General features: G+C 49.2%; 1 protein-coding gene and 1 long non-coding RNA gene across 2 annotated transcripts; both read left to right on the top strand.

The window, feature by feature from the left end:
- Window positions 1-162: 162 nt before the first annotated feature.
- LOC122364831 lies at window positions 163-2,485 on the top strand. The gene is made up of 3 exons (XR_006253640.1): window positions 163-379; window positions 982-1,300; window positions 1,884-2,485. It is a non-coding gene; the product is annotated as an uncharacterized LOC122364831 (long non-coding RNA).
- A 3,347-nt stretch (window positions 2,486-5,832) lies between these two features.
- On the top strand, window positions 5,833-26,293 carry LOC122364822 (post-GPI attachment to proteins factor 2-like). Its single transcript, XM_043335583.1, has 5 exons — window positions 5,833-5,985; window positions 20,020-20,171; window positions 21,967-22,231; window positions 22,952-23,164; window positions 25,708-26,293. The coding sequence occupies exons 2-5, from the start codon at window positions 20,022-20,024 to the stop codon at window positions 25,863-25,865; spliced, it is 786 nt and encodes a 261-aa protein (XP_043191518.1). The 5' UTR covers window positions 5,833-5,985; window positions 20,020-20,021; the 3' UTR covers window positions 25,866-26,293.
- The last annotated feature ends 1,526 nt before the right edge of the window (window positions 26,294-27,819 follow it).

The following is a 27,819-nucleotide window of genomic DNA, read 5'->3' as shown; positions in this document are numbered from 1 at the left end:
ACATGGGTCAAATCAGGCCGTAGTCATCCCCATTGGGCCCTGCGTGCACGGTTCTCAGCGGGCGGCAGGGACAAATGACGTCACCGAGGGTGCACTTCGATCCTGGCTCGTAATGTCATAAATTGATGTTTCTCTACATTAAACGCCATTTCAAATCAAAGAACAGCAGTTATTCTTTCATTTTTGTTCACTAGCATTGGCTTTTGAATGGTTTTTGAGAAAATAAATGCATTTTAGTGTTTGCAGTGAATTAGTAGGCAATGTCAAATCGTTGCAGTGTTTTAGAGGACATTTTAACAGAATTGACGGCTCTGGCGCAGATGTTTCAAACAAAAACTTTTGAAAAACAGTGATAAATTCCGTTGATATTATATTATTTGTGAGTATATATGTTACACTGGGTAGTTTTTATTGGAGATATGACCTAATATACTTTATTATGGATATCCGATATTACTTAGAGCAGCTAGGAAACATTTCCTATAAGTCTTTGGTGCATTATCGCCTAGTTAACTGTTTATTGAGATTACAGGCTCCAGCTTGAAGTTAGAACTTAAACTCTTTTTTTGATAATATTGATAAGGAAGCTCTCAGCGTCTCACAAAGTAAATCTTTTCGACCTCTTCTCATTTTGTAATACTCTGTCTCTGCCTGCATGAGCCTGCTGAAGTTATTGTTTGTATGCCTAAATTATTGACAATGCGGCAATGCGCCTCAGTATGCTCGTGTTGGTGTGGTGAACTGTGAATATTAGATCGCATACTAGCATTCCTGCTCTTGGCTGATACCATTTTCTTGGGTATTTAGGTGGCTAAAAGTCTAGACTCTTGGTAAAGTCGATAAGTCTTTGATGTGATGTTTTCCTAATTGCCTTATTTTGTTCAATCATGGGATTTTACAATACCTGTGATAAGTTCGCAAGTTTTTGATTGTTATGTAGGTTCCTATGTCTTATATTGATGTGACAATGTTCTTTTTCAGATCTTGGTCTGTGAGCATAAACTGTGAAGAATGGAGTGAGGTTGAGCAAAGTTATAGCCAGATCATTATCAACTTGTACTTGCAGTCATGGTAATGTGGCCGATTAAAGCAAATGATGAACTGAACTTTTTAAATAGGTATCTATAACCTATCCAAACAGAAGAACATGCTGATGCTGTCAAGCTAGATTTCTCAATGTAAGCAGTCTGTTCCAAGCACTGTTCTACTGAAAATGTTCATCCAGACATCCGACCAGCAACCTATCCAGTGATGCTGTGGCTGATGGCGGAGGCAAAGCACCAACTGTCCTTGGTGCCTGGTAAGTAGTATGGACCATTTCATTTGTATACCAAAGAAATATATTTATTACTATTGCTAGTCTTATGCTAGACTTGCCTAGAGTATTTGCCAAACCTGTCTCAACATTTCATCTAGCTGCTTCTTCATTTGTCATTAGATTTTGTATTACCCTTAGAAGTGCCAGTGCTGATTTAGTCTAAGGGTCAGGCAACCCTGATGACGATGAGAGAAGCAACTGGCTGGAAAACTGTGACAATAACAGCATCACTCAACAGTCAACACAGGGATGGTTATCAGCCTCAGGACAACCATAGATAAAAGTATCATTGTTGTTTTGTTAGGACTAACAATAAGAACAATGATACTTATACCTCACCTCAAACTTTTTGAAGGATCATAAAATGATCATGCTTATGTCTGATTTTTGTATGTTATTTGTGTGTTTCCATGTGCAATGTGCATATCTATGAGAGAAATATACCTCTGGGCTGTGCGTTCTCCTATCATGTGCCAGTGAGCGGGAAGATCATGGGTTTGTGTACTCGTTTGTGCATCTGTTCATGTGCTTAATGTTAATATCTGTCCTCCCTGTGCTGGTGCAGGTGTGTGCACAAGTAGACGAGTGCCGTTCATCGCCGCCGTCTTCCTGGACCTTTGCTCATCGCCGTCGTCTGTCGGGGCCTGCAATTCGGTCGTCGCCGTCTGCCGGGGCCAGCCAGCTCCAGATTGATTCCTGCCTATCGCCGCCGTTTGCGGGGACCTGCGATGTCGCTGCCGTCGTCAGCCAGAGAAGCTGGTCACAGTCATCGAAGAGCAGTGATCTCCGCCGTTCGAAGAGCTGTGTAATATATATCATGTGTTGTCGCCTGTCAGTCCCCAGTGGAGTTCTCATGTGCCGTCCGTCGACTGGCGATTCCCATGATATGACATCTGAGGGTCACCCACCGGCCACCGTTTACCGGCGACTCTGAGGGCCGTCAGCCCCGAGTCCCTAGATATCCTCAGCTCGCACCCGGCAGCAGTCTCTGTCGCATCTGGAGTGTAGTCTATTCTAAAATGCTTGATGCATTGCGCTGCTTCTTGTGTTAATCTGCTGGGAAACTTGGAAAGTGTTAACAACGGTATATGTGCGAAGTGGAAGCCGTGTAAAGACGTCTGCGTATTCATTTCAACGGTGGTTAATTCGAAGTGATATTGGTCGAAACTGTTTTGGTTTTGTTATTCGTAAGCTTGTCATTGAGTATGACTTCAGGAATGAAATTGCGCGCCTCGCAATTTCAACGAAAAAATGAGAGTTACGGTGTCAGCAAGACGTCAAATTATTGTCGCTCCATGACAGCGGCGGGTTATATTGCTGCTCGCCCAGCGGTCCCTGAGGGCGTCGGCGGGCGCCGTCCGGCTGTGCACCCCGGCCCAATCAGCACATCTGACGGTCGCCCAACGGCGACTCTGAGGGCCCCACTGGCGTCTCGGAGTACCATGCCGGTCTCTAAGAACCGCTCAGGGCTCCGGAAGGCATCCCACGGGGCCCCGAAGGTACCACACAAGCTCTCACAAGTCACGCTTAGATCTGATAGGTCTCATACCGCCATCTGAGAGCCCCACGCCAGCGCTTTTCATAGCCCCACATCGGCATCTGAAAGAGCCCCATCTCGGCGCCTCTTGGGACCCCACACCGGCGACCCTTTTGGCTCCACAGCGGCACCTCTAAGGGTTCCACACCAGTGCTTCTTTGGACCCCAAACGGCACACTGGCACCTCTGATGGTCCACACCGGCCATTCTGAGGGCACTCATCAGCGCCTGAGAGTACCACGCCGGTCTTCAAGGGTTGTACAGGCTACTGAAGGCACCACGACAGCTCTTAAATCTCGCTGAGCTTTAAAGGGACCCTCCCACCTTAACATTAGTTTTGAGTTGAGATAGCCAAGTTTGCGGCCAGGCTCAGAAACCACCATTTATCCTGGTCGCAACCCCCGCAGCTTTATGGTGTTCAAGAAATTTCTTCCCTTTACTTGCAGGGTGGGACCAGCGTGGTCCCTATCTCTTAACCATTACGGGAATCTGATGACGTCATCAGGCTTTCGAACGTCCGTTAAATGTTTGACTAAAACGTTTTGTAGCACGCGGTGGTATATGCTGCTTTGCGCGCAACAAATGCCGCACTTTCAAATAAAGTCGCTAGGAACAGCGGAGATCCCAAAAAGTAAACAAAAGTAAAAGTCTAATATCTTGAAAACCGGTGAATATTTTTCGATGAAATTTGGTAGATATTCGTTTTTGCTCTTTCTGAACCGAGCGACATCACTTTCATGCCAATTCATTAACTTTTTTGAAGGTGGGAGGGTCCCTTTAATAGGTCCAATAATTGCCTCTGAAACTAAACGCCAGGGCTCCCATAGCCACTAGTGGTGTCAATCGGAACTTGAATCTTTGGAATTCCGATTTTGTCCAATGTCCAATTCGGAATTCGGTTGGACAATGGCAGCAGGCTTTGGACAACTTTGGACAATCGCTTGCTACACCTCAACATTTTTAAAAAAGTAGTCGTGTTTAACGTTGATTGGCTATTAGAAAGCTCAGCTTTCGATATGATTAACACTTTTGAGCTTGTAACGGTATATGAAAAGCAAATTAAATAACAGTTTTGAGTGTAAACTATTGCGTAGGTGTCGGACATCTTTGGACAAATGGCTGGCTTGGACATTTTTGGACGGACAATCGACGTAAGCATTGGACATTGGACGGCCTTTGGACATACGTTTTCTGAAATTGACACCACTAATAGCCACACACCGGCACCTGTAGGGCTTTTCTATATCAGCGACTCGTAAGGCCCGCTCACCGGCACATCCGTCATCCGATGGCCGCCCACTGGTGACTCTGAGGGCCCCCGTCGGCATCCCAGAATACCATGCCGGTCAAGGGCTCCACAGGTCTACTGAAGGCACCACACAAGCTCTTCAATAGTCTTGTTGAGCTACATTGGGTCCCATACCGGCCCGGGCCTGAGACTCCATTTCAGCGCACTTCATGCTCCACACCGGCACCTGTAGGGGCTTCGAACCGACGACTCTGAGGGCCGCACTCGGTCATACAAAGCCCTGCCTCTGAGTACCCTATACCGATCTATCATAGTCCATAGAGCCAACACCGGCGCACCCGACGGCCACCCACCGGCGAATCTGGGGGCCCATACTGCCGTCTGCCGAGTCTCGTGATATCCGCGACTGCCACCCGTCGGTAGTCTCAGTCGCAGCTTGAATGTAGTCTGTTAACCTAACCTGACCTTACCTTAGTTAACTCGATTCAATTTAACCATGTGTGCCCTTTTTTCATTCTATCATACTCTTTTCGCTTTGTATTTCAATAGCCGCGCCCGCCGAGCCGTGCCGCGTCGGCGGCGGCCGGCGCCGGCCGGCTGTGCACCCTCGGTGACGTCATCCCGCCACCTGCGCAGAAAAGCTGCGCACTGGGATGATTCTACCTGGTATATACTGCCTTGGGTCAAATGATGTGGAGCTCCCTGCCAAGCGTTGACTACCAGTATGTTATCCACTTGGCTGCATGGAGGAGAAGAGTGATAATAAAATTAAAGTACTTGAACACTGAACAGGATGTCAAATTGTCATTTTTCATAATGCATCACCACTAACTTCAGATTTAGTATTTAAATGCTAAAGTAATCTTTCGGACAATGGTGCAGCTGCATTTGTCAAAGTATATCCATAAATATGACTGTGTAGTGTGTATGTTTGACCATGTTTTTCTGTTCCATCCCAGGCGATCCAGCATTTTTTTTTTACAATGAGAAGCCAGCACAGCAGTTAAATATTATACTATATGCTACAGCTCTCATCACTCTGTGCTAAATCTACACAATTATACCGCTGCATCATGCACTGGCTGAATTACTTCTCCCTGATAAGATATTGTCTGACTTATCATGCTTTGCAGCCTGTATTTGCATAATTCAGATTCAGATTGCAGCAGGCACATAGCATGAATAGGTGTCAATTATGAAATACTTTGGCACTTTGGGCATGATTAGGCTTTATAAATCATAAGAAGTAAGCACATCTGTATTCCTTCAAAGCAGTACCTATTTCTGAATCAATGCTTTTCACTCTGCTCTGAACTAGCAGCTCTAGTGACCAATTATATCTGATGTTAATCCACTTTTCTTAGTTGATTCATTGTTTTTATTCATTGAAGAAATTATTAATAATTTAACATATCCACCATCTTTTCTAGGAGAGAAATAATTTGCTTTGTTCTAGGCAGAGAGCTGCAGCCTCTTTTTACTGGCACAGAGGATTGGAAGTTATATTTCTGGCTTAGCCTGAAGGCTAAATGAAACTGCTGCAGCTTCGTTGCTGTGCATGCAATTGAGTGTTGGCTAGTGGCAGCAATGGATTCAGGAGGTGACAAGTGTTCTTGAAGCTGTAACCATGTCTAAAATATGTCTTGTTAGTGTTGTTCAGATGATAGAACATTGACTTGTTGACTGTAGTGTAATCACTAATTGCTTTTACGTTCCATCCATTTCAGGACCAGGAACAAGAGCAAGCAATTGAGGATTGAGGACTCATAAAAATGAACGTTGTGACAAATTATGTACAAAACACTTAATGTAAAATTGCCTTGTAGTTTACCATTGACGTAAGCATGCAAGCCACATCACAAGCTAAAGACTGAGTTTCAGGTAAGTTTTGAAATATTTGCTCCACTATGTCTAGCATGCAACTTTCTTTAGTTCTCCCTATGCTTAAGCTTCCATTCCATTACAGAAATTACATTGCACTGAGGGCAGCTTTGGACTGACTTTTTGACGGCTCTGGACTGACGAGCTAAGAGCATGATTTTTGCCGAAGAATGTCAACTCTGACTTGGGAGTTGGAGAAGGTACGGGTTCGGCGACTCCGACTCCAGCCGAACTGTCGACTCCGGCTCCAGCCGAACTGTCACGACTCAGGCCGACTCCGACTCCAAATACACAGCGCCTTTACTTTAACCTTCCAGGCGGTGGGGGCCCCCTTAGTTTTTTTTTCGATATATATCCAGAACCGCTGCGCCGATCGTCACCAAGCTTTCAGTGCCCTTGCGGGAATAGCTTGTACACATTGTGACCAAAAAAAAAAAAAAAATCCAAAGGCTGTGATAGGTTGGCCGGTAATGACGTCGGAGTGATGTCATTTCTGCCATTTTCGACCCATAAAAAGGTTTCGCGGGAAGAGCTGTCAGGCCTACAGTTTAAGAGATACAGAAAAATGTTTTTCCATAAAATGTGTAGAATTAACAGGGCTATAAAACTGCTATCTCGGATTTTTAATTTTTTGAATTTTGACCCCCCCCCCCCAAACTCATAAAGCTAATTTTTGAATATAATAGCCAAAATCCCAAAAGTTTGTTTAATTTCGAAAAATCGGGATATGTGTGATAGTCCCTACCGCCTTCTATCCACATACCAAATTTGAGATCGATACCTCTTTGTTTGGCCAAGTTATAGCGAAAAACTGTTCAAAATTGATGACGTCAAATTTTAAAACTCAGTTTTTAGCAATTCTAGACCGCATAGCACAAAAACAAAGACCACCATTAGACTCAGACTCGGCGTGACGAGCTGCATCGAATCAATACCCATTTTATGCAAAACTATCAACTTTGAAATTTCACTTTTTTGACCTAACATTGACCTGACCTGCACCAGAAAGTGACCTAAACCGTACCTGATGGTCTTATAACCAGCACAATTGAGCTGGAAATGAAAAATTTGCCATAAAACATGCATCGCACAACCCTAATAAAGCTTGGTTCATGTGCTGACCCTTGGTGACCTGACCTGTGACTTGACCTGACATTATCAGTGACCTCAAGTAGCAACATATGTACCAGGCAACTTACGCCCTATCGTTGATTTTCGACAAAAGGCGTTTTACTCGATGTTAAAGCGCATTCCCTAGAAGACCCGTGAACGGCGAATGATTTTATCTTTAACCTGACCTTGTGACGTCTTCGGTGACCCCGAGGTCAATGAAATTGGGGTTCGTCTGGCAAATTTGACAGGGCTATCGAACGCTGTTTGAATTTTATGGATCCGTCCAGTAGTTTCGGAGATACGGGGGGACAAAAAATCCCCCCCACCGCGCGGAAGGTGGCCGGGAGGCCCACCGCCTGCCGGGTCAAATCACGGTATTCGTTTCGCCCCTTATTGGGTTTAGAGCTTGCGAAAAAATCAAGGGTATTGGCGGCTGTCACGAGACGCACCAAATGGGACATAATTTAAAGGTGTTTAGGTAAACGTGGGACTATCTGGGTCAGGTCGATGACCCGATGGTGTATGCCCGATTTTCAGTCCATGGCTTCGATAAAAGTGTCAGGAAGCATCGATTTTGATGCCATTGCGTTTTCCGCGTCCAGCTGCTTCGGATGATCTTTTTTTTCCTTTCACCGGAGTCCACCGGCGGTTTATTATTTAACGAGTACACATGAAGTGCATTTAAACGCTTCAGTCTGGGGCAACAGCCATGGTGCCTGGTTCGGTATAACGAACGAGAATAGGCATATGGATGGCGCTATCGGTGGAGGTGGTAGGAAGGATATGATAGTTAGTCATGTTACGGGATACACTGTTAGATGATTAGATATAGGAATGCCACCGGTAGCGCCAACACTAAAGAAATGTATGAACAGAGACATATTCACAGCCTATTCACTGTCCATTTCAGTACACGTAGCATAGCATTAGCCACAGATGGCGCCACCGACGGCCGCAGATGGCGCTGATCTCAACAACACATGAACAGCACTGGCGTCAAGGAACAAAGACTTAGTTTGGGAACTGGACAGCGGCGGAACGCACGGCCGCGGGCCTCGTCTTGAACATGATAGACGCCTATTTCAGTATCAGACTCTGTGGTTACAGAGACTCCTCATCTTCCAAGTCGGCCAGGCTGAGGCGCAGGCGCCAAGCAGCGCGGCAGCGACGCAGCGCACCGACGTCGGCGGCCCCGCCGGCCCAGCTTCCCGTCATCAAGTTGAGCTCCTTCTCCTACTCCTCCGACTCGAGTAGGCTGGATGCTGACGTTAAGCAGCGCGGTATAGGTGCAGCGGACTGACGTCGGCGGCTTCACTCGCCCAGCGTCCTGTCAGCGTCAAGTTGAGCTCCTACTCCTTCCGTATCTGCAGCTGGAGGGCCTCCTTCTCCTACTCCTCCGATTAGGCCAGGCTGGGTTGTCGACGTTAAGCAACGCGGTAACGATGTAGCGGACAGACGTCGGCGGCTTCGCTGGCCCAGCGTCCTGTCACCGTCAAGTTGAGCTCCTTCTCCTTCCGTATCTGTAGCTGGAGGGCCTCCTTCTCCTTCTCCTCCGATTCTGTCAGGTTGGGTGCTGACGCCAAGCAGCGCGGTAATGATGCAGCGGGTAGACGTCGGCAGCTCCCCTGGCCCAGCTTCCCGTCATCGCCAAGTTGAGCTCCTTCTCCTTCAGTGTCTGCAGCTGGAGGGCCTCCTTCTCCTACTCCTTCGACTCGGCCGGGCTGGGGTGTTGACGCTAAGTAGCGCGGTAACGATGCAGCCGACAGACGTCGGCAGCTCCCCTGGCCCAGCTTCCCGTCATCACCAAGTTGAGCTCCTTCTCCTTCAGTGTCTGTGGCTGGAGGGCCTCCTTCTCCTACTCCTCCGACTCGGCCGGGCTGGTGTTGACGCTAAGTAGCGCGGTAACGATGCAGCCGACAGACGTCGGCAGCTCCCCTGGCCCAGCTTCCCGTCATCGCCAAGTTGAGCTCCTTCTCCTTCAGTGTCTGCAGCTGGAGGGCCTCCTTCTCCTACTCCTCCGACTCGGCCAGGCTGGGGTGTTGACGCTAAGCAGCGCGGTAACGATGCAGCCGACAGACGTCGGCGGCTTCGCTGGCCCAGCGTCCTGTCAACGTCACGTTGGACACCTTCTCTTTCCGTATCTGCAGCTGGAGGGCCTCCTTCTCCTTCTCCTCCGACTCTGTCAGTCTTAGGTGCTGGCGCTGTGCAGCGCGGCAACGATGCGGCCAGAAGACGGTAGCGCCGCCGGTCTAGGGTCTCGCGATCGTCACGTTGAGCTCCGTCTCCCACACGAACCGCCGCTGGAGGGCCCCCTCCTCCTCCACGATCGACAGGGCCGCGGTTCTCTGCGTTGCTGCCAGTGCACCTCAGCTGGTTACTCCCCAGGTGCTGCCAGTGGCAGCGGCGACCCAGCTCGGCGGTATGCAGTAGCAGCATCAGTGCTGGACAAGGCGGCCACCTCAGGTCTCAGGTCGGCAGAGCCAGAGGCACGCAGCAGCGGTCGGCGCTGGGAAGAGGATTCAGGCAAAGTTAAGACAAGTACAAAACTGGGGAGGGGGGGGGGGGCAATTGACAGGATAAGCGTGGGGGAGTCATATCGAATGGCCATTAAACTTATTAACCTGAACACCAGTACGGTATGCGATACAAGATAACAAACATGGTACTCTGGATTATAGTTTTGTAGCAAAACAACAGCTTGGGCAAAACGCAGCGGGATATAGGTCGCTTAGCTTCCTGAGGTCCCGCTACGCGCCACTAAATCAGGTTAACAACGAACGTGATGGTGGTGGTGTAGGAAGTTCATGGACGAGTAAATGAAAAAAAAAATAATAAAGAATAAGTAGAGAGTAGAGATACGAGTAGGAATAAATGCGATATGTATGAAGAAAGGAGAGTTAGATGTAATAGCAGATGATATATAGCAAGTATGTAAAAGATGGAGCAGCCTAGTATTCATCTAAGAAAATGCGCATAATACATTTCTTAAAGAGACTTGTGCTTGGAGGGATATTATGCAAGTTCGGGATACGTGGGGCAATCATCAGGTTCCAGGTCTTAGGTGCTCTACAGAAAGGAGAGAAGAGTCGGTAGTTGGTCAATCGATAGTTGGGCACCATATCCCCTGTACCTGATGTGACTGCCTCACTAAAGTGCCTGACACTGCGTGAGGGGCGGGACTGGTTATGCAAGGAAAATTTATCAGATATGACAGCGGGGAGGCGTCCAAAGAGGCAGTTATGCATGAGAAGTAGGAGTTGCTTGTTAATAATGTCATGGAACTTCAGTAATTCAAGTTCTCTAAAAAGTGGCGAAGTGTGCGAGAAACGACCGACACCGGCTATGAGCCGAATCGCCAGCTTTTGAGCAATGACAATTGGGTTAAGATTACTTTCGTAGTTGGAGCCCCAGATAAGCAAGCAATAGCTGAGATAGGGTAGAACAAGGGAGTTATACAAAAGGATCAAGAGTTTCTTGTTAAGCAAATAACGGGCTCTGCTCATGATGCCCAGGTTCCTGCTAATCAAACCAGATACTTTGTTAATGTGAGATTTAAATTTTAGATCTTCATCGACCAACACACCAAGGTACTTGACGACCGGGGCACGCTTTAAATTGACGCCTTTCACAGGTATAGAAAGGCCTACAGATTCAACATTACCAGAACCATAGAGTTGATAGAACGTTTTAGAAGTAGATAGAGAAAGTCTGTTAGCGTGAAGCCACAGAACGACTTTTGGAAAGGAGCGTGAGATAGCAAATTGTAGTTCATCAAGTGTTTGGGCAGAGTAGAGGATAGCAGTATCGTCAGCAAAGAGAAAAAAATTGGCCTCATCACAAACTTTGGGAAGATCTTTAATATAGAGAAGAAATAAGATAGGGCCCAGCACAGAGCCTTGCGGCACCCCACAGGAGATGTCGGTGAGATCTGAGACAACATCTTTATATTTTAGACATTGTTTTCTACCAGAAAGGTACGATGAAAATAGATCCAGAGCGTTACCTCTTATGCCGTACTTTGATAGTTTGCTGAGAAGAATATCTGAATTCACAGTATCGAATGCGCGGGCAAGGTCGAGATAAACACCTGCTGTAGTACAGCCATCAACAAGATTACTAGTAATTGAGTCATGAAGGAGACAAATAGGCATATACGTCGAATGTTTGGCTCTGAATCCAAATTGGTAGTCAAAGAGAATTTCGTTTTCTGCTATGAAACTAAGAACCTGGTTGTATATCACTGATTCAATAATTTTTGAGATAATTGGCAAAACTGAAATGGGTCTATAATTAGAAAAGAGGGCGCGAGATCCCGTTTTGTAGATAGGTGTTATAAGAGCAGTTTTCAGCATTGCTGGAAACGTGTTGTTCAATAAGCAAGTGTTAACCAAATGGTTGAGATGAGGAACGATTGCTGGAATGAGTTGCTTCAACAGCTTGCTGTTGATACCATCCAGGCCAGCACCAGTATCTTTTAGTCCGGCAACAATGCCTAAAATAGCTCCCTGTCCGATAGGCTGAAAAACCTGTGTCTCAGCTACTCTTACATCGTTTAAATATGATAGAGGATCAACTGAGCAGGGACCAAGGGCAGCATCCAGAGTGGGAGCAACTTGGCTATAATAGTCATTGAACTGACGCGCCACGACTTCTGGTGAGCTTACCACACGATTATTGGTCTCAAAACTGTTTGGCAGGTTTACATGGGCTTTCCTTTTATTAATTGCTTCTAATAGATCCTCCCAAAGTCTTTTAGGATTTCTAGCGTTTTTTGAAAATTGAGAGCGATAATAAAGTTGCTTGGCACGTCTCATCGCAAGTCTAAGAGTGTTACGGTATTTCTTAAATTTTTTAAGTTTTTCAGAAGAGCGATCCCTTAGAAATTCTTTAAGGAGGGTGTTACGTTTGTTGATAGAGCGAAGTAGCCCTGGTGTTACCCAGGGTTGCACAGGACTGGTTCGCCTGGACGATCGCGTTACAGAGAGCTTGGATACCTCCGTCTGGATAACAGATATTAGTCTGTGTGCGCAAGCTTCCGGATCAACTATGTCAAAAAATCCGTTTAAGCTGTCAGAAACATTTGCTTTAAGTTCCTCAATTTTATTATCATCAAACCTGGGTTGGGGGGCAGGACTCTTTACCGTCGGGCGTTTCTGAGCCAAGTCAGTCATGCAATAGACAGCTTGGTGGTCTGCGACCCCAGTACAGATTGCTCCATTAAATGTGATTGTTTCAATGACATTCGTGAAAATGTTATCAATTAGAGTTGCAGTGAAGGGTGGGGTGTTAGATATCCTAGTGGGTACGGTAATAGTGGGAAAAAAGCCGTAGGAATTCAAGCAATCGAGGAAGTGTTTAGCATCATGAGAGTCATTATACTTGAATAAATTAACATTGAAGTCACCGGCCCAAAAGCATGGCTTATTGAGCTGAGATATTCTATCAAGGCTATCCTCAAGAAAAGGCATCAAGAGAGACAGTGGGAAAGAGGGTGATCTGTAGAGAGTAGACACAATAAATGAGGCACTAGCAGGAACAGCTACCAGAATACTAATGCACTGGAATTCAGCTTGACAGGCTGATAGCTCCTCAATTACAGTACAGAAAGGGGATAAATCCTTTTTAATGTAAATAGCACAGCCCTTGCCTGTAACGCTGCCAGACGGTATAGAGTGGAGCATATCATATCCGTCAATCTGATAACAGTCAGCTATGTCAGGTTTCAGCCAAGTCTCAGATAACATAAGAAAATCCGCTGTAACATTTTCCTTAGTAACAAAAGAAACGATTGAATCAAAATTTTGGTGAAGTGAACGAGCATTAATATGGACAAGTGAAAAATCGGACTTGTCAAGGAATCGGGGCAAGGAAGATGGAAGAAGGGTCAAACACCTGGACGAAACAGATTGGAGATGAGGCACAGTGGACGGGATGCTGGCTAGGATAGGGGAATCATCAGGTACAAGTTTTGGTGAACCATTTTCAAGTATTACATGGTAAGTTCCATAGGATGGGATGGTTGAGACCTACTGTAAACTCTAGGGTAACGAAGCAAGTGTAGGTACAGTTACAAAATAAGAAGTATCAAGTCAGTTAAAAAAAAATGGAGAGTAAGGGTATAAGATAGAAACAGGCAACCAAACAATTGAAACAAATATATAAAGGGTAACAGAAACAGTACAAAGGTACAGAGGAAAAAAAAACTAGCAGTAAACCAATTCAGAAGGGGGAAGGTACATGGAATAGGTATTACACAATAGACCAAAGTTCAATACCAGAGGACAGGACATGTTGACTAGGTAGAGTCACCCTCTGCCCCATCGACAGTAGTCTCGGAGTCAAGGGCCCGCAGGGACTGCGCAGACGAGAGGGTGACGGCCTGCTGGGATGGGTTTGCAGCACCAGGTACACCATCCGGAGAAGCCGCACTGCCCGAAGCACCAGCAGGCTGAGGCCCCACAGACTTTTTGCTTGCGAAAGGTCAAATCAGGGTGTTGACGTCTGGTCAGGATCATATCCAAGCAAGAGGTCAGGAGCTCGTGCTGTATAATGGCCATCATTTGGCTCGGAATGTCGTTCTGGATTTATCGTTGCCTTATCCCGACTCGACCACTCAATTTGAGCGGAAGTTATTGGTGAAAGACTCCGATGACCTCAAATGTCATGATCACTGGGACGTCGTACACCTATGCCGCCACGCAAGGCCCAGATTCGGAAAAAGATACAGCATCACAGCTTACCTACAAATAAGGTATGGAAGTGGAGATAGGATTAGTTAGATCATTTGCGGCACTAACTAAGGGCGAAAGCTCCACTAAAATAGATAAGTTTTAGTCTAGAACATAGACCACCACGCGTCTTACCAACAATTCCCATTTTCTCCGTTAATCCATTTCCCCTGTCTCTCGCCACTCCCATTCCCAATCCTCTTTTTTCTGCGGGATGGTCGGAGCCTGAACATTAGTACATCCGGCACCAGTCCTCTGCCTCAATCCGGTCCTCTGCCCACTCCGATTCTCTGCCTCCGTTGGTACTCTTTCCAGTGGATCCTCTATCCCCGATCATCTGCCCCCAGTTCTCTGCCTCTGTTGGTTCCGTATCCCCGGGTCCTATCCCCGTGGGTCCGGTCCTCTGTCCCTTCTATCCTCTTGTCCTCTGCTCCCGATGTTCATACGCTTCCGTTGGTGATCTGCCTCCGTTGGCCCTCTGTCTCCGAACCCTCTGCCTTTGTCGTCCTCTGTCTCCCTCGATTCTCTACCTCCGTTGTTGCTCCGCTTCCGTCGCGCCCCGTCCGGCCGCCGCCCCGCTCCGTCGGTGGGCGGGTCTCGGTCGACCCCCGTCGGCGCTCCGTCGGCCGTCGGTCCGTGTCGGTCGGCCGCGGCAGTCGTGTTTACACCAGCGCGCCGGAGGGACGGTCCGCCGACGGTCGTCGGTGCCAGGTCAGGTGTCTCTGGTGGCAGCCGATGGGGAGGAGTGGGGGCCGTCGACTGATGGGGGGTTCGTCGATTCTGTGAGGAGTGGTCCAACTGTGCCGCGCTGGACGATAGGAGCCGCGCCGTTAACGGAGAGCGACCGGCGTTGCGTTCGACGCGGTCCAGGGCACAAGAAGACTCGGCGCTGTTTTGGTGATAAGGTCTGATCACCAAGAAGACACGGCCACCTTCTCAATACGAGCTGGTCAAAGCGTTTTGTAGATTGCTTTGGGGTTGCAACTGATACTAACGTTTGAAAATATTGACATGAGATATTAAACCCTCACCCGTATGGGTTGGGGGAGGGTTCGAACGACTTCCCCTCGTTTTTTTTTTTTCGCGAATAACTCGCGTAAAAAGCGGCTGATGGCAACGAAACTTTCAGTATCCTCGCGTCAATTAATTGTACACCTATCTTGAAAATTTCATGACCCTGACCCAAATGACTTTTCACCTGTGACCTACTATTCGAGACCATGTTTGGCCGGAATCGCGATTCGGCGTATGTCGGCTCGCATTAGCCGCGCGTTTGCAGTCTTTTCGTGGTTGCAAGCGTTCAAACTTGTGAGCATGTGATACGATACTGCTCCCATGCATTAGGGTGGATGTCAAGGTCACCTGAAGGCCAGGTCAGGTCATTGACCCTTGATGACCTCGATTCACCCTTTCGAGTTTTACATGTTTCTAGTCTAGTTTTTGGAGCCGAATTCGAATTTAGCAACCATTTGAACATTTACGAAGTAGTTTTGGTGCCTTCGTAACACGTTACGAAGCTGTCAGAGGCGGTTGACACGTACTACAACTACGAAACTGGTTGACCTGACCTGACCTGACCCGACTTGACCTGACTGGCATACATGTAAATAGACATCATCTTTGATCGAAACTAACACGATATTCGTGATCAGCACCCCGAAAAAAACTCACAATAGCCACACTTAACGACGTTCTAACAGGTCTAACCGGTCCCGATTTTCGCGACTTTTGGGTCATTGAACTGATCTTGAAGGTCAACCAATGACCTAGGACCTTAAAATTGGGTATCATCGGCTTCCTTTCGTCACGGGCAACACGCTCGTTTTTTTTCTGCGAAGCTCTAGCTCAATCAGGATCGAAACGGCATGGGGGGGGGGGTCCAACGGACCCCCCCCCCTTATACGTTCGAGGCTGGCAAAACACCAATACGGGCGAGGGTTAAGTCGCAGAGTGAAGGTATTTCCCCTCCTACATGCAGTCATGTTTGCAAATATTTATTCTTTTCTAAAACAGTTTGAAATCCCAGGCATCTTCCATAGGTGTATTATGTATCCGTGTCCCTTACGGCACAGGTGACCTGTCCTCACCCTTAGTATGCATACCGAGACCGGATGTTAGCAGAAAGACAGACGTGTTTGCGAGCGAGAGGTCTCATCGGAATACATGTTGAACAGGCTGCAGTGAGCACCGTGAAACGGTATACGGTCGCCAAGTCTCTCATGTACCGTTGGTCTACCATTGTCTAGTTCTACGGCTCAACCTTAACTTTCGCAGGCAGCCGGGGCTGATAAAAGAGAAAGGTTTAACTTAAAGGCATTGAAAGGTTGTGAAACGTCCGCTTCCTTTCGCAGACCATTTTCTGTGTGACTAACTTAAGTGTTTTGTGCATTTAAATTAGTGATCTGGGACTGGACAGATGTTCCATGGTAACAGTAAATCGACGTTGTAGCCAGGCTCGCCGGTCGTCACTTCGTGCAATTTGTTCCTGTCCCTCGGGGGAGGGCGGGGCAGCACTCTGCACAGGAACCTCTGTTCACTTCACTCGGCGCAGGAGCATAATGAACACATTTCGAGTAGGAAACTAGTCGTTCAAGCTCGACATAAAGAGGCCTGCTGGGTCCAATATGTGCAACCCTCATCGCACCGATTGGCCCCGGTCCGGCCGGCGTTGTCCACTTACTTCTGCTACTCAACTGCAGCTGGTGCGTCCAGTGACGTGGCTGTTCTGTGCAGGGCTGCGGAGTCGATGGATTTTCGGCGACTCCGACTCCGACTCCGACTCCGGCTTTCAAAAACCAGCTCCGACTCCGACTCCAACTCCGGGCAGAATTGTCGACTCCGACCGACTCCAACTCCCGACTCCGACTCCGCAGACCTAGCAGGGCTGCGGAGTCGACAGATTTTCGGCGACTCCGACTCCGACTCCGGCTCGGGTTTCTAAAATCGACTCCGACTCCGACTCCGGTCACAACTGTCGACTCCGACCGACTCCGACTCCGACTCCGACTCCGACTCCGCAGCCCTGGTTCTGTGTTTACTGGCCTTTTCGCTCCATCGAACCTCAGCGTAGACCTCTCCAGCGGCACCCGCTTGGGCCCGTGTATATGTATCGAACCCCTTGTCCAATGTGTCCCTGGCCCACACCCCCATGGCCGCTGTGTGCTGGTGTCCGACAGACCTCCGGTCAATGTGTGCTGGTGGTCTGCAGGGTAAGGTCTTGTACCCATGGTCCGCACCCTCGGCCACTGTGCCCATGGTCCCGACGGTCCTGCGCCCCTCGCCCCTGGCCACTGTACCCATGGCCTGCACCCCTGGCCACGGTACCCCTGGTCCCTCGCCCTGGGCCACTGTGCCCTGCGGTGTGATCAATACCAGATACGGTCATTACCGGGCGGTGGGGCCATTGATTTGCCGTACACACTACCAGCGACCACGGCGCCGATTGGCCGGCGGTGTACTCATTCATTGGCGTGCGCCCTGCCTGCCATGTGGGCGTGAGCGGCTCGGTCACGTCAGGTGATACATCCACCGCCGCACAGCCGCTCCGGCCGTCCGCGCGTCAAGCGTCACCTGCACAGTAGCCGCTCACTCATTATTTACGAGACCCAGCCATTTATTAGACAGCTCCCGGATCTGGCCGACCCCCGAGCTTTAGAAACCCAATCTTGCGCCGTTGGCATTGTTTGTAGATGTTCCCCACGACGAGCTCCTGGATGCAGTCAATTCTCGCGAGCTTCAGAAGCCTGGTGTATGAGCGGCTGTGGCGTTGTTCTTAGCTGTTTCCTATTGTGACTATGCCGACGGTGCTCTATTTTCTGCCGACTGCCGTCAGGTAGCAGGTGGATGGCAAGGCGACACCGTTGGAATGACGAACACTCGCTGGCTAAGAGGCTGCCTGCTGCTGACATACTGCATAGTTATCGGGACAGGGGTCTGAATGACTAAGTGCTTTCATTAGTTTGCGCTTTGTCGGTAGTGCTGCTCCTTGGACGTCCAAACGCTGTCGATTACGGTGGCTTGTCGGGCACCCATAATGTTCGGCGGGCGCCCATAATGTTCGGCGGGCGCCCATAATGTTCGGCGGGCACCCATAATGTTCGACGGGCGCCCATAATGTTCGACGGGCGCCCATAATGTTCGCCGGGCGCCCATAATGTTCGGCGGGCGCCCATAATGTTCGGCGGGCGCCCATAATGTTCGACGGGCGCCCGCGATGCTCGTCGATGGGTACCCGCTCGCCGGTGGAACTCCTCTCCTGGGTAGCACCACGGCCGGGCGAGCCGATACAATCGATGCTGTTTAGAACGTTTTCCCTAGCTCTCCTCCCCGTAGCGGCCTTCCCAGGTGTTCCGAGCGACCTCCCGGGTCATTAGTTGGCGCTGCTTTTGTGGCGTGCCCTGGAAAAGTTGTGGGCATCCTTTACTTAGTAGAACGACTCGTCGGAAAAGGACTGCTAATCAGTTGTTTCTATTTTCATCCATATTTTACGGCCTGTCTGTCGTTAAAAGGCAGTGTTGGAAGTTCTGCAAGTTGTATGGCTCTATTTTATGTTTCCTCGTATTGAGAGCTGAGCTGGATGAGACGCCGCTACTCGCTGCTCCGCTGACTATTCTTTGGCCAACGTCACCCACTTGTAACGTCGATACATCCTCGCCATTCTTAGAACGGCTTTGACGTAGCAGAGAGATGGGAATCCGCCTTTTGACACGGTGTCTACAGTGTCTGCCCTTCTGAACAAGACTGTCATCCTTTCAATGTGACAAGTAGGTACTGGGGATGTTTTTATATGAAGTTCCTCACTGTATGCGAATAAATTTTACAACTGTTTGCTGTTTTTATGATATGCGCCTGACACGGTCACACGTGTGAACAGAGGTCACAGAGAGGGGTCAAAGATCAGAAGGTCCAGAGGTCTGAGTGTAAGGTCAAAGGTCATGTGACCAGGCACCCAGCGATAGTGTGCCCTATGGATCGACCGTCCGCCGTAATGGCACGCCAAGCGACCCTGTACTAATGGCACGCCAAGCGGCTGCAGTCCTTGCATACCTGCAGGCCCCCATTTTCATGGAGTGGCGCCTACTGAGCCGGTATATGTGTCCTATTCCGGCTCGACCTTGGTGGTGCATTTCTTTTGTATACACACATAGCACAGAATGTATAGTGAGGACAGTATCCACGGGGACCAAATGTGGATAGGTGATTGATTGCCTTGCGAATATGTGTATGACACACGAGGCCATGTCTCGGTAAATGCATCAGGGCCATTGGATAGCATGATTTTATACCTTTTCCAGTGCCGAATAGAGTAAGTCCGCGCCAGCTCTGACGATCGGTACCACGACCCATACATGGTGCAGTTGGCCTAATAAAAGTAGCGCCGTGTGGCTAAGCGAAAGTTTCAGTGTAGTAGCCCAGTTAACTGAAGAAAACTCCCGGCGTTGTTGAGTTCTCAGTAGTTGGTGGTTCCATTTGTTCGCACTGTTGGCTTATAGCAAAAGTTGGAACGAGTATGCATGCATGCATCTTGACATTTTTAAGTCGCCTGAAGGAAAGTGTTACATAACGAACACGACACGCGGTTGATAGAGGTACAGGTAGCTGTAACTCCATGCAATACTTGCTCGCAACTGGCCTCCGTATGTGGAGTCACACCCTGCGCTCCAGTCCACCTAACGCTTCCCTTGGTGTATTAGCGGTGATAAACAAGGCGTCGCTCCCTATGTTCTGCATTATTCCAGCAGCGCGCGGCTTTATACAAGGCGCCGGCGCAGTCCATCTCCCCCCTCTGCGTTCTGTATCATTCCAGTGACACCCAATGTTAGACAAAGCACCTGCCCAGTCTATATCGCATCTCTCCTCGTTCTGTGTCGCTCCACCAGTATCCAGCGATGGACAAGGCCTAACTGGACTCGAGATGTTATTTCACTCCGTGTTCGGTATTGTTTCAGCAGTGTCCAGCGATGGACAAGGTGTCCGTTCCAGCCTATCTCATCCTCTCCGTCTTCCAGCAGTGTCCACCGATGGACAAGGTGTCGTTTGGAGCCTATCTCACCCCTGTGTTCTGTATCTATCGTTCCAGTGATGGACAAGACGTCTTTCCCATCTCCCCCTGTGTTCCGTATCGTTCCAGCGATTGACAATGTCTCACTTGACTCTGGAGCCCGTCTTACTTTTGTGTTCTGTATCGTTCCAGCGATGGACAAGGCGTCGCTGGAGCAGGTGAGCCTGCGGCTGAGTATCCGCCGGCTCAGCACGGTCGTCCTCACAATCCCCATGGGGGCCATGATCGCCTGTTTCGTCTCGGCGCACATACACCATGAGGACATCAACCATACCTGGTGCCCGGTAAGGCCATGGGGCTGGACGGGGAGGGAGGCGTTGGTGGGGGTTTGTGGGGTAGGGAGGGATATGTACGCCGGGTAGACGGCGTTATATTCGCTTATCAGTCCGCAGGGGCAGTCTTAGGGTTGGTGCATTGGGTGGTGGTAGAAAATATGGTGCATGAAACATGAGGTGTCATGTTCCTTGACATGTCATGAAACATGACATGTCAAGGAACATGAGGAACCAACTAGGATGGCAAGGGATCAAAGTGACACTTTGGAAGTCCAAGAGACACTAGCCTGGGGAAAGGGAGGAGAGGTAGTCCACGGGGTTATGGCAGTTTATGCCCAAGTACTGGACTGGTATGCTTGTCTTGCCAGTCACATTTGTGGATCGATCCATAATTCAAAATGGAGCAATATTGAGACGTCCAGCCGTGTTTTGTAATTACGCCTCCCTACGAATAACGTTCACTTCCAATAGGTCAAAGTCAATTATAGAGCCCCGCTACATTTCGCCCAGCGCGCGGTCACCTGCCGGAAGAATGCTCTATTCATTTGTGGCATTTCGACAAATTGACTGTCTAAACCTGGACAGGAGCATTTGGACGCGACTCATTGCTCATTAAATGTGAATGCCGACTTCGAGCCGCGAGGAGTGGCCGATGCTGTCGCTCGCTAGGTAGTGTTGCATTGTTTATGCACGGCGTCCAAGGGGACGGAAGGACGCCCGTCCCGCGTCCAGGGTAGGGTGCCCGTCCCACTCGCCGCCCCTGCGGCTGTACTGTATTGATAAGAAACCTGACTTGTGGTGTAGGGCCTAACGAACGATATTACTGTTAATTTATGGATGACATCGTTGATTGGTCCGATATGACACGATGTGCGGAGTGACGCTATGTTGGGTCCGATTAACACCACTGAAGAGAGGGCGCGGGAAGGAGGGACACACCAGCTGTGTGTGGGATGAATAAGATTGGTACTACGGGGATATACCTAAGGGCACCACAGCTACATTTGAAGAGGTCAAATGTCACTAGTGCTGTTGTTCCGGGTGGCGCCCCACTAGGAGATTAGCAGCACCACGGTGGTTGAGTGACACCACACGGGGTCGAAATGGCACCACATGGTTCCGAGCGACCGTTTACTCCGAATGAGTGCCGGTACGGCCTAAATAGCACCACGGGGTCCGAGTGGCACCATAGAGGTGGGTGAGGAGAGGGAGGGGTCGTGTGGCACGGCTAATATCCGGGTGGCACCGCGGTGGGAGGGCTGGGGGAGGGGTCCTGCTGGCAGCACGTGCGGATCGGCTGTCTTCTGCTGGCCATTGTTTGCTCACAGTGTGTGCACTCTGCTGGAATAAATATTGGCTCTGAAAATAGTCCCTGGGCTTTTCGGGGATGTCAGCGCTGTGGGAGGCGCGCCCGGATCCATTTCGCTCTCCGCTCTCAGTCAGTGCGAGTGCACTGGTTTTATGAGCATTTAGTCGTGATTTATTTACGCCTTTTTGTTTGAATAACGGGCGGCAAGATAACTTCGCATTATTGATCACTTTTGAAAGGAAAACTTGTACCGATTTTTCCTGCTGTGATTTGCATTAAAAAGTTAATATGTTTCACAACACGTAAGTCCATGAGACGTATTATTGCAGATGGCTGTTTTGTAGTACTCGTTGTACCACTCTTTTGACATGCTGTCTGCCATCATTCAGCACCACTTTCCGTCCCTCGGAGCTACTTAGCCTTGGCAAGTGTGCATATTTCCCATTTAACGTCGCCGCATATTTACAACCTCATCTCCCCGCCGTCCTCCGTCAGGTGTACAACTTCATTCCGTCGGTGAGCGCCATCACGGGCGTCTCTCCGGAGCGGTACCTGTGGCGGCTGTGCATGTCTGCCCACCTGGTGCCGCGCTGTCTGATTGCGGCCGTCTGCTACAACCACTTCACGCGCCTGCTGGACGGGGTGCCGGCCGAGCGCCGGCGACGCTACGACCAGCTGGTACGCGCCGGCTTCTGGGCCAATGTCACCGAGCTGGCCAGTCTGGCCTGCTGCACCTATGTCTCCAACAAGGAGAACTACCGTGAGTGATCGCCGGGGATAGAGGAGGGGAGGGGTGGGGAGGGAGGGAGGTGTCGCTTGGTGCCGTCGGCGGGGTTGGTGCCAACTGAGACTGGTGAAGAAACCGTGTTCTTGGGAAATGAAACACGTTGGGAGGATATAATCTTTATGGAAGCGTTTTGCATGCAAATTTGACACAAGAATCCGCTTTATTTCTGATATACATTATTCATGTTTGCTGAAAGTTTTACATTCAAGGTGATTATGGTAATTGAATGGAATTATATGAAGCGTATAGTTTATTTAAGTTCACCGTCTGCAAAATATTGTTAAAATTAGCTTAAAGGAAGCGAGTAGTCGAATGAGAGGGTGTTTATCAATGTGAACATGATTCCGAAATGAAATAATGGAATTTCAGCAGCTAATTACCTTCATTTTGGCGTTTTAACAACGGACGTAAACAATCAACCAACCAATTAGTTGCCTAAGATTAGCTCGCACATAATTGCCCAAGCTGGTTTGCTAATTTCGGGCTTGAATTGTGCCTCGCTTGCATGCATACTGTCACAATAACGCGAAGTAATTACGATTGTAATGATTTATATTAAGTTTAATCTCCCCTCCCCTCTACCGTGTAGCCACCCCCGTGAAGCCACCCAGTGTAGCTGACGCTCCCCTCCCCTCTGCCGTGTAGCCACCTCGTGTAGCTGACGCTCCCCTCCCTGTTCTGTCCCTCCTGCAGCCGTACACGAGAAGGCGTTCTCGTTATTTTTGTTCTCGTGTTTCGTCTACATGGTGGTATCGCTGGCCGCTGAGCGCGAGGCGTTCCCGGCGATGACGCCCAGTCAGCGGTCTTCACATCGGTGGAAGGCCTTCGTCGCTGTTCTTTACGTGTCGCTCATCATTGGTCTGCTCTACTACTTCTGGAAACATCGATTCTATTGTGAAGAATTAGGTGAGTATGCGCCTGGTGTGCACTGTGCGTGAAGTGAAGAGCCACTGCTCGTTTCTCAGGTGGCCTAATCGATGGCCTGCATTGCTTCTTAATTTCTAGATGGTTTAATATTGGGTTGACAGGATTATCATGTGATTTTACACCCAAATTGACATCCATCTGTGCCGTACTAGAATGTTTGCGAGTTGAGTCTCAGATTTTCCCTACTGAGCATATGGTACTTTCAGATCCACTATCAGTTATCTAATTTCAATCAGCTGTCCAACGACCCACCAAATTGGGACCACGGTGGCCCACCTGGCCGCCTAGGTTAGTGATTCTTTCACGGAGCTGGCCTACCGTCTTGTCACACCATGCCGTTTTTAACATATCAACTCGATTATTTAGAATACAATTTTAAGCATTTTTGCATACATGTGTGAAATGCACTGGTATGCAAATAATATCCAGACACATTAAGGAAACTGTGGTATTTTCTTTATTTCTTGCGAATGCTATTTTTAGCAATGCAAATGCGATTTCAGTAATAAAATCATCTTTCCTTCAAGACTGGCCGCTCACGCTGTCATGCTGTGGATGATTCTCTCGCTCCGTTTCATGGCTAGCTATTGAAGCGTGTACCAAATTAACTCCGCGACCTCCCGACATAGCCGCGGGCGGGCCTCAGACCGTACGCTCAGCTCTGTTCATCTGCCGGTCGGTGTGTCCGTGACCGGCGCTCCCCGTGGGAGCCGGACCAGATGGCCGCTCACCGGTCGTGGGGCAGCGCGCCGCGCGCGGGGAGGGGGCGCCCGGTCGATTTTGGCCGCCCGGCCCACGCTGGCCGGCGGACGGTGGCGGCACTGGCGCCGCAGCCGCAGCCTTGGCCAGCTGGTGATGAATGGACCGATCGCCCGGTAACCGGCGCTGGTCACCGACAACCCCAACACAGTGCTGACGTCAGTGGCTCAATGACAATCCACCCGTGACGTCAGTGGCCCGTCCAAAATCGACGGAAAAAGGCGAATACTTGGTAAACGCTAGGACAAACGCGCTCAAATGTTTTTTTTTTCCAAAAGCTTATTGCAAGGCCTAACTACATTATCCTTCTACCCTTATTCCGGTATCTACCTTTGTACATCCAGTCTCCATATTCAGCAGTTGGACAGTTTTTCGTTGATTTTTCGCCGGTTCCCATGGACAGTAATACACCGTGTTCCCGGGCTGGCAGCGCCGGCCGTGGGCGCGCGGAATGACGTCAGAGGTCGGGTCGTAACCGGAGGTCCGGACGCTGGGACACTGGCCGGCCGTAATGTATGGTCTCGAGAACGGCGCGACGCCCCCGGATTGGGCTTTGTAATCGGGATAGGAGGCAGGCTGAGGGAGCTCGGTAGCCGGGATAATTAGGATGGTTGAGAGAGCTTCGGAGCCGAGCTGGACTGAACGGGAGGCTGAGAGGGTTCGGATTGGGAGGAAGGTTGAGAGGGTTTCTGAGACGTGACAGTAGGACAGGCTTATACTAGGAAAGAGTGACGGGTTGAGACTGAGAGTTTTCATTAACCGGTAGAAGGATGAAGCAGATCAGGATCGGTAACCGTTGCAGGGGTAGGCTGAGAGAGCCTAGTTACCGCTTGCTAGTTAATGCAGTGGAGCTAGCTGCATATTGTACGCACGGCCGCTATCGCATACAGAAAATCCCCTAACAATATCGGGCTCACTTTGCTGGCGCTGAAGGTAGGTACTACCGTTCGCGCTGATCTTCCGTAGCGCTGGTGAATCCCTTGTAATAAGGGCCGGTGCGTGTCCGGAGAGCGAGCCATAATCAGCGCCGTGCCATCGCGCTGTGAACATCCCGGCGTATCGTGTTGGACCGTCCCGGCGGCCGGCGCAGGGAAGTCGCCGGCCTGTCCCCAGCGCCGTGAGTGCCACTCCAATTTACAGCGGACAGTTATAGTCGGTTGCCGGGGAGCTGAAATTAGCTGGATGGCGCCTCTGAAGTTGATATGGATGTGCACGATAAAAGACATGCATAGTTTGGCTCGAGGCCGTCCCTGGATGCCACAGCACAGGTGTGACAAAGAATCGCAGAAGCGTTGGGTGCTCCTGCTGCAGTAATAAGACCAAGGCCCTATATACCAATAAGACGCTTGAAATAGTGTGACCTTTCTTCAGGACATATGTCTCCTGCTTTATGACTACAATTCTTACTTTGATATACGCACGGTCACGATGACAAGTTATTTGTATTGCTTTGTGATAAGGTCTCTTGTTCGGGTTAGATTCATTATTAAAAATAGTAGATACCCGATGTAGCTCTTCATGATCGTCACAGCTTGTAATTACCAGGCTTCATCATATTATACTGTAGTTGGTCAGCGACGATTGTTGAGTCCGGGCCCATAACCAAGACAAACTGACGGTGTTATAGTACGTAACTAAGACGTACTGACTGTGACCGAGTCCATAAGCAAACTAAAATGACTGCACCCGAGCTGTGTTCGTAACAGACTGTTTGTGCTGGAGTCCATCTGATACAAAACTGACGCCTGCTCTCCTGTTTGCAGCGTTCACCTGGTTCTCGTTTTGCGAGTACGGCATCTGCGCATGCATCATGGTGTACCACCTGCTGGTGATATACGACATCCCAGAGTTCTGGCTGACCGTGGGCGTGCCGCTGCCGGCCGCCGCCAACGGCATCAGCGCCCCGCTCAAAGTCGACTAGTCGCCTGTTCATCCGACTCGCTCACCCGCCGCCCGCTAGATCAGCCAGGTCTGGAGAGACCCGAACTTATGCCATCATCACCGGGAGAAGCAGCGGCGGTGTCGGCGGCGGCTGGACAGGGAAGTGCCGGGATGTAAGGATTTGGGGTCTAGCGCGCAGCACCACGGCGGGGTGCTGAGTCTCGAGGACGTAGGTGCCTGGCAGCTCGGTGAGCCATGCTAGAGTGAAGCGTAGTCAATCGAAGGTTTCGTCACCAACTTTGCTAATGATATGGCTAGCCCCATTGTGTTCATGAGTGAGTAGGTGCTGAAGGGCTTGACACTGTGATCACTGTTTTAGAACAGATCAATGGACGTTAAGTGATTGGTTCTACTTCGCTAGTCGCTCGGTTGTGCAAGATCAGTCATGTTTGCCATACTGCTTTAATGTCGCTAGTACGCCACTGAATATGCAATTTTTTTTTTTTTAAATTTAGTCCGAACCTTTTGATGGGAAGGATTCACAAGGACAGAGCCACCGCTAAGCGAAGCTTGTTGCGATGACCCTGCCCTCTACCCTCCGATCGCGCAATTCCGATTCTATGGCAGAATTTAGAGTCCAAAGTTTAACGTGCGCACAAAGCCGCGCACGGCCGGTCCCCTCGCTGACTTCCCCTGGCTACGGCCTGCCACCAACCGCAACCATACCTGTCAGGAGGCCCATAAATGTCGAGCGCCCGTCGCGCTTCGAACCCGGACTGTTGTAACCGGGAACACGTGCTCTCACCACGCGGAGTCCAACGCTCTAACCAACTGAGCTACGGGACCGGCTAAAGAACATATTGCAATATGCAATATGTTCTTTATGCGCGCTGGGGCAGAAGGTTGTTCTGGCCATCGTTCAATCAATGCGCTTTCCATTGAATCTCGCGCAGTATTATATTTGGTAGCTATTTTTTGACGAAAGCCTTGTTGCGACGTTTTGTTGCGACAATCCTGACAGCCAAAGCATACGTGTGATGATTGATCCGATCTCTGTTGGAGATCATCCATCTTAGCCACTTTCATGAGCTCATGTTCTCTCGATCTTCATCGTTCATATGAACTTATCCGGAAAGTTTCCAGTCGTCTCTTTTCACTCTTGCCATCCTTATCTCGCTCTGTTGCAAAGGTTTCGAGTACCTGTTCGCGAGTCTGGTCGGCATTCCGCCTCCAAATTGGGCTGGCCAATCTGGCCTCCGCTCTTGGCCGTTTTTAGCCGCAGCACTCGCGCCACGAATGGAGCTACCTCTCCACTAGTTCCCTTCCATCAAGCCTGTCACCGTGATATGGCCGACGTGTCCAGGGCCTCGTTTCATAAAATTCTGCCGTAACTTACACCTTTCCGTAATTCACACCCTTTCAAACTACGGAGCGCAAATAAATCCGTTTCACAAAGCCACAACTGGCATTGTTTACACCTCCGTAACTAAGCACATTTGCGTAGTTACCGTAATTTATCAAGCGTCCTACAAATTACAATTTCATGTCAACACTTATTTTTTTACGAGAATTTATAAAACAATTATGTTGAATTTAAATCTTAAAAATTATGTATGAAAAAACAAAATTGATATTGATGACTATCCTTTATTGAAACAAAATATTAAAAACAGCAGAAAGCCAGCTAAGCAGAAGTGCCTAACTACGAAAGTGGCGCGGCGCGGCGAATAAACAAAATTCCGATAGTGGCCACAAAAAGCGACTGGTACAGAAGATTTGCAGTTTCTTTTTCTCATTTTGGCTGTTCTTTCTTCCTCACCGGGCTCAACATTATAAAATATATTAAAAATTAGCTTCGAATCTTCACATTAATTCAAAATCACGCAACATTTTTGTGCGTAGTTTACACCACTGATATCAAGAGCTTGATAAAATATTTGGCGTTAATTACGTCGTTTTATGAAACCCAAATGGCATCAATTGGTCCGGAATCG

Source organism: Amphibalanus amphitrite, unplaced genomic scaffold (assembly GCF_019059575.1).
Source record: "Amphibalanus amphitrite isolate SeventyFive unplaced genomic scaffold, NRLGWU_Aamphi_draft 000027F_arrow, whole genome shotgun sequence".
NCBI lineage: Eukaryota > Metazoa > Arthropoda > Thecostraca > Balanomorpha > Balanidae > Amphibalanus > Amphibalanus amphitrite.
Note: the sequence above shows the minus strand (reverse complement) of the source record. Positions and strands in the feature narration are given on the sequence as shown.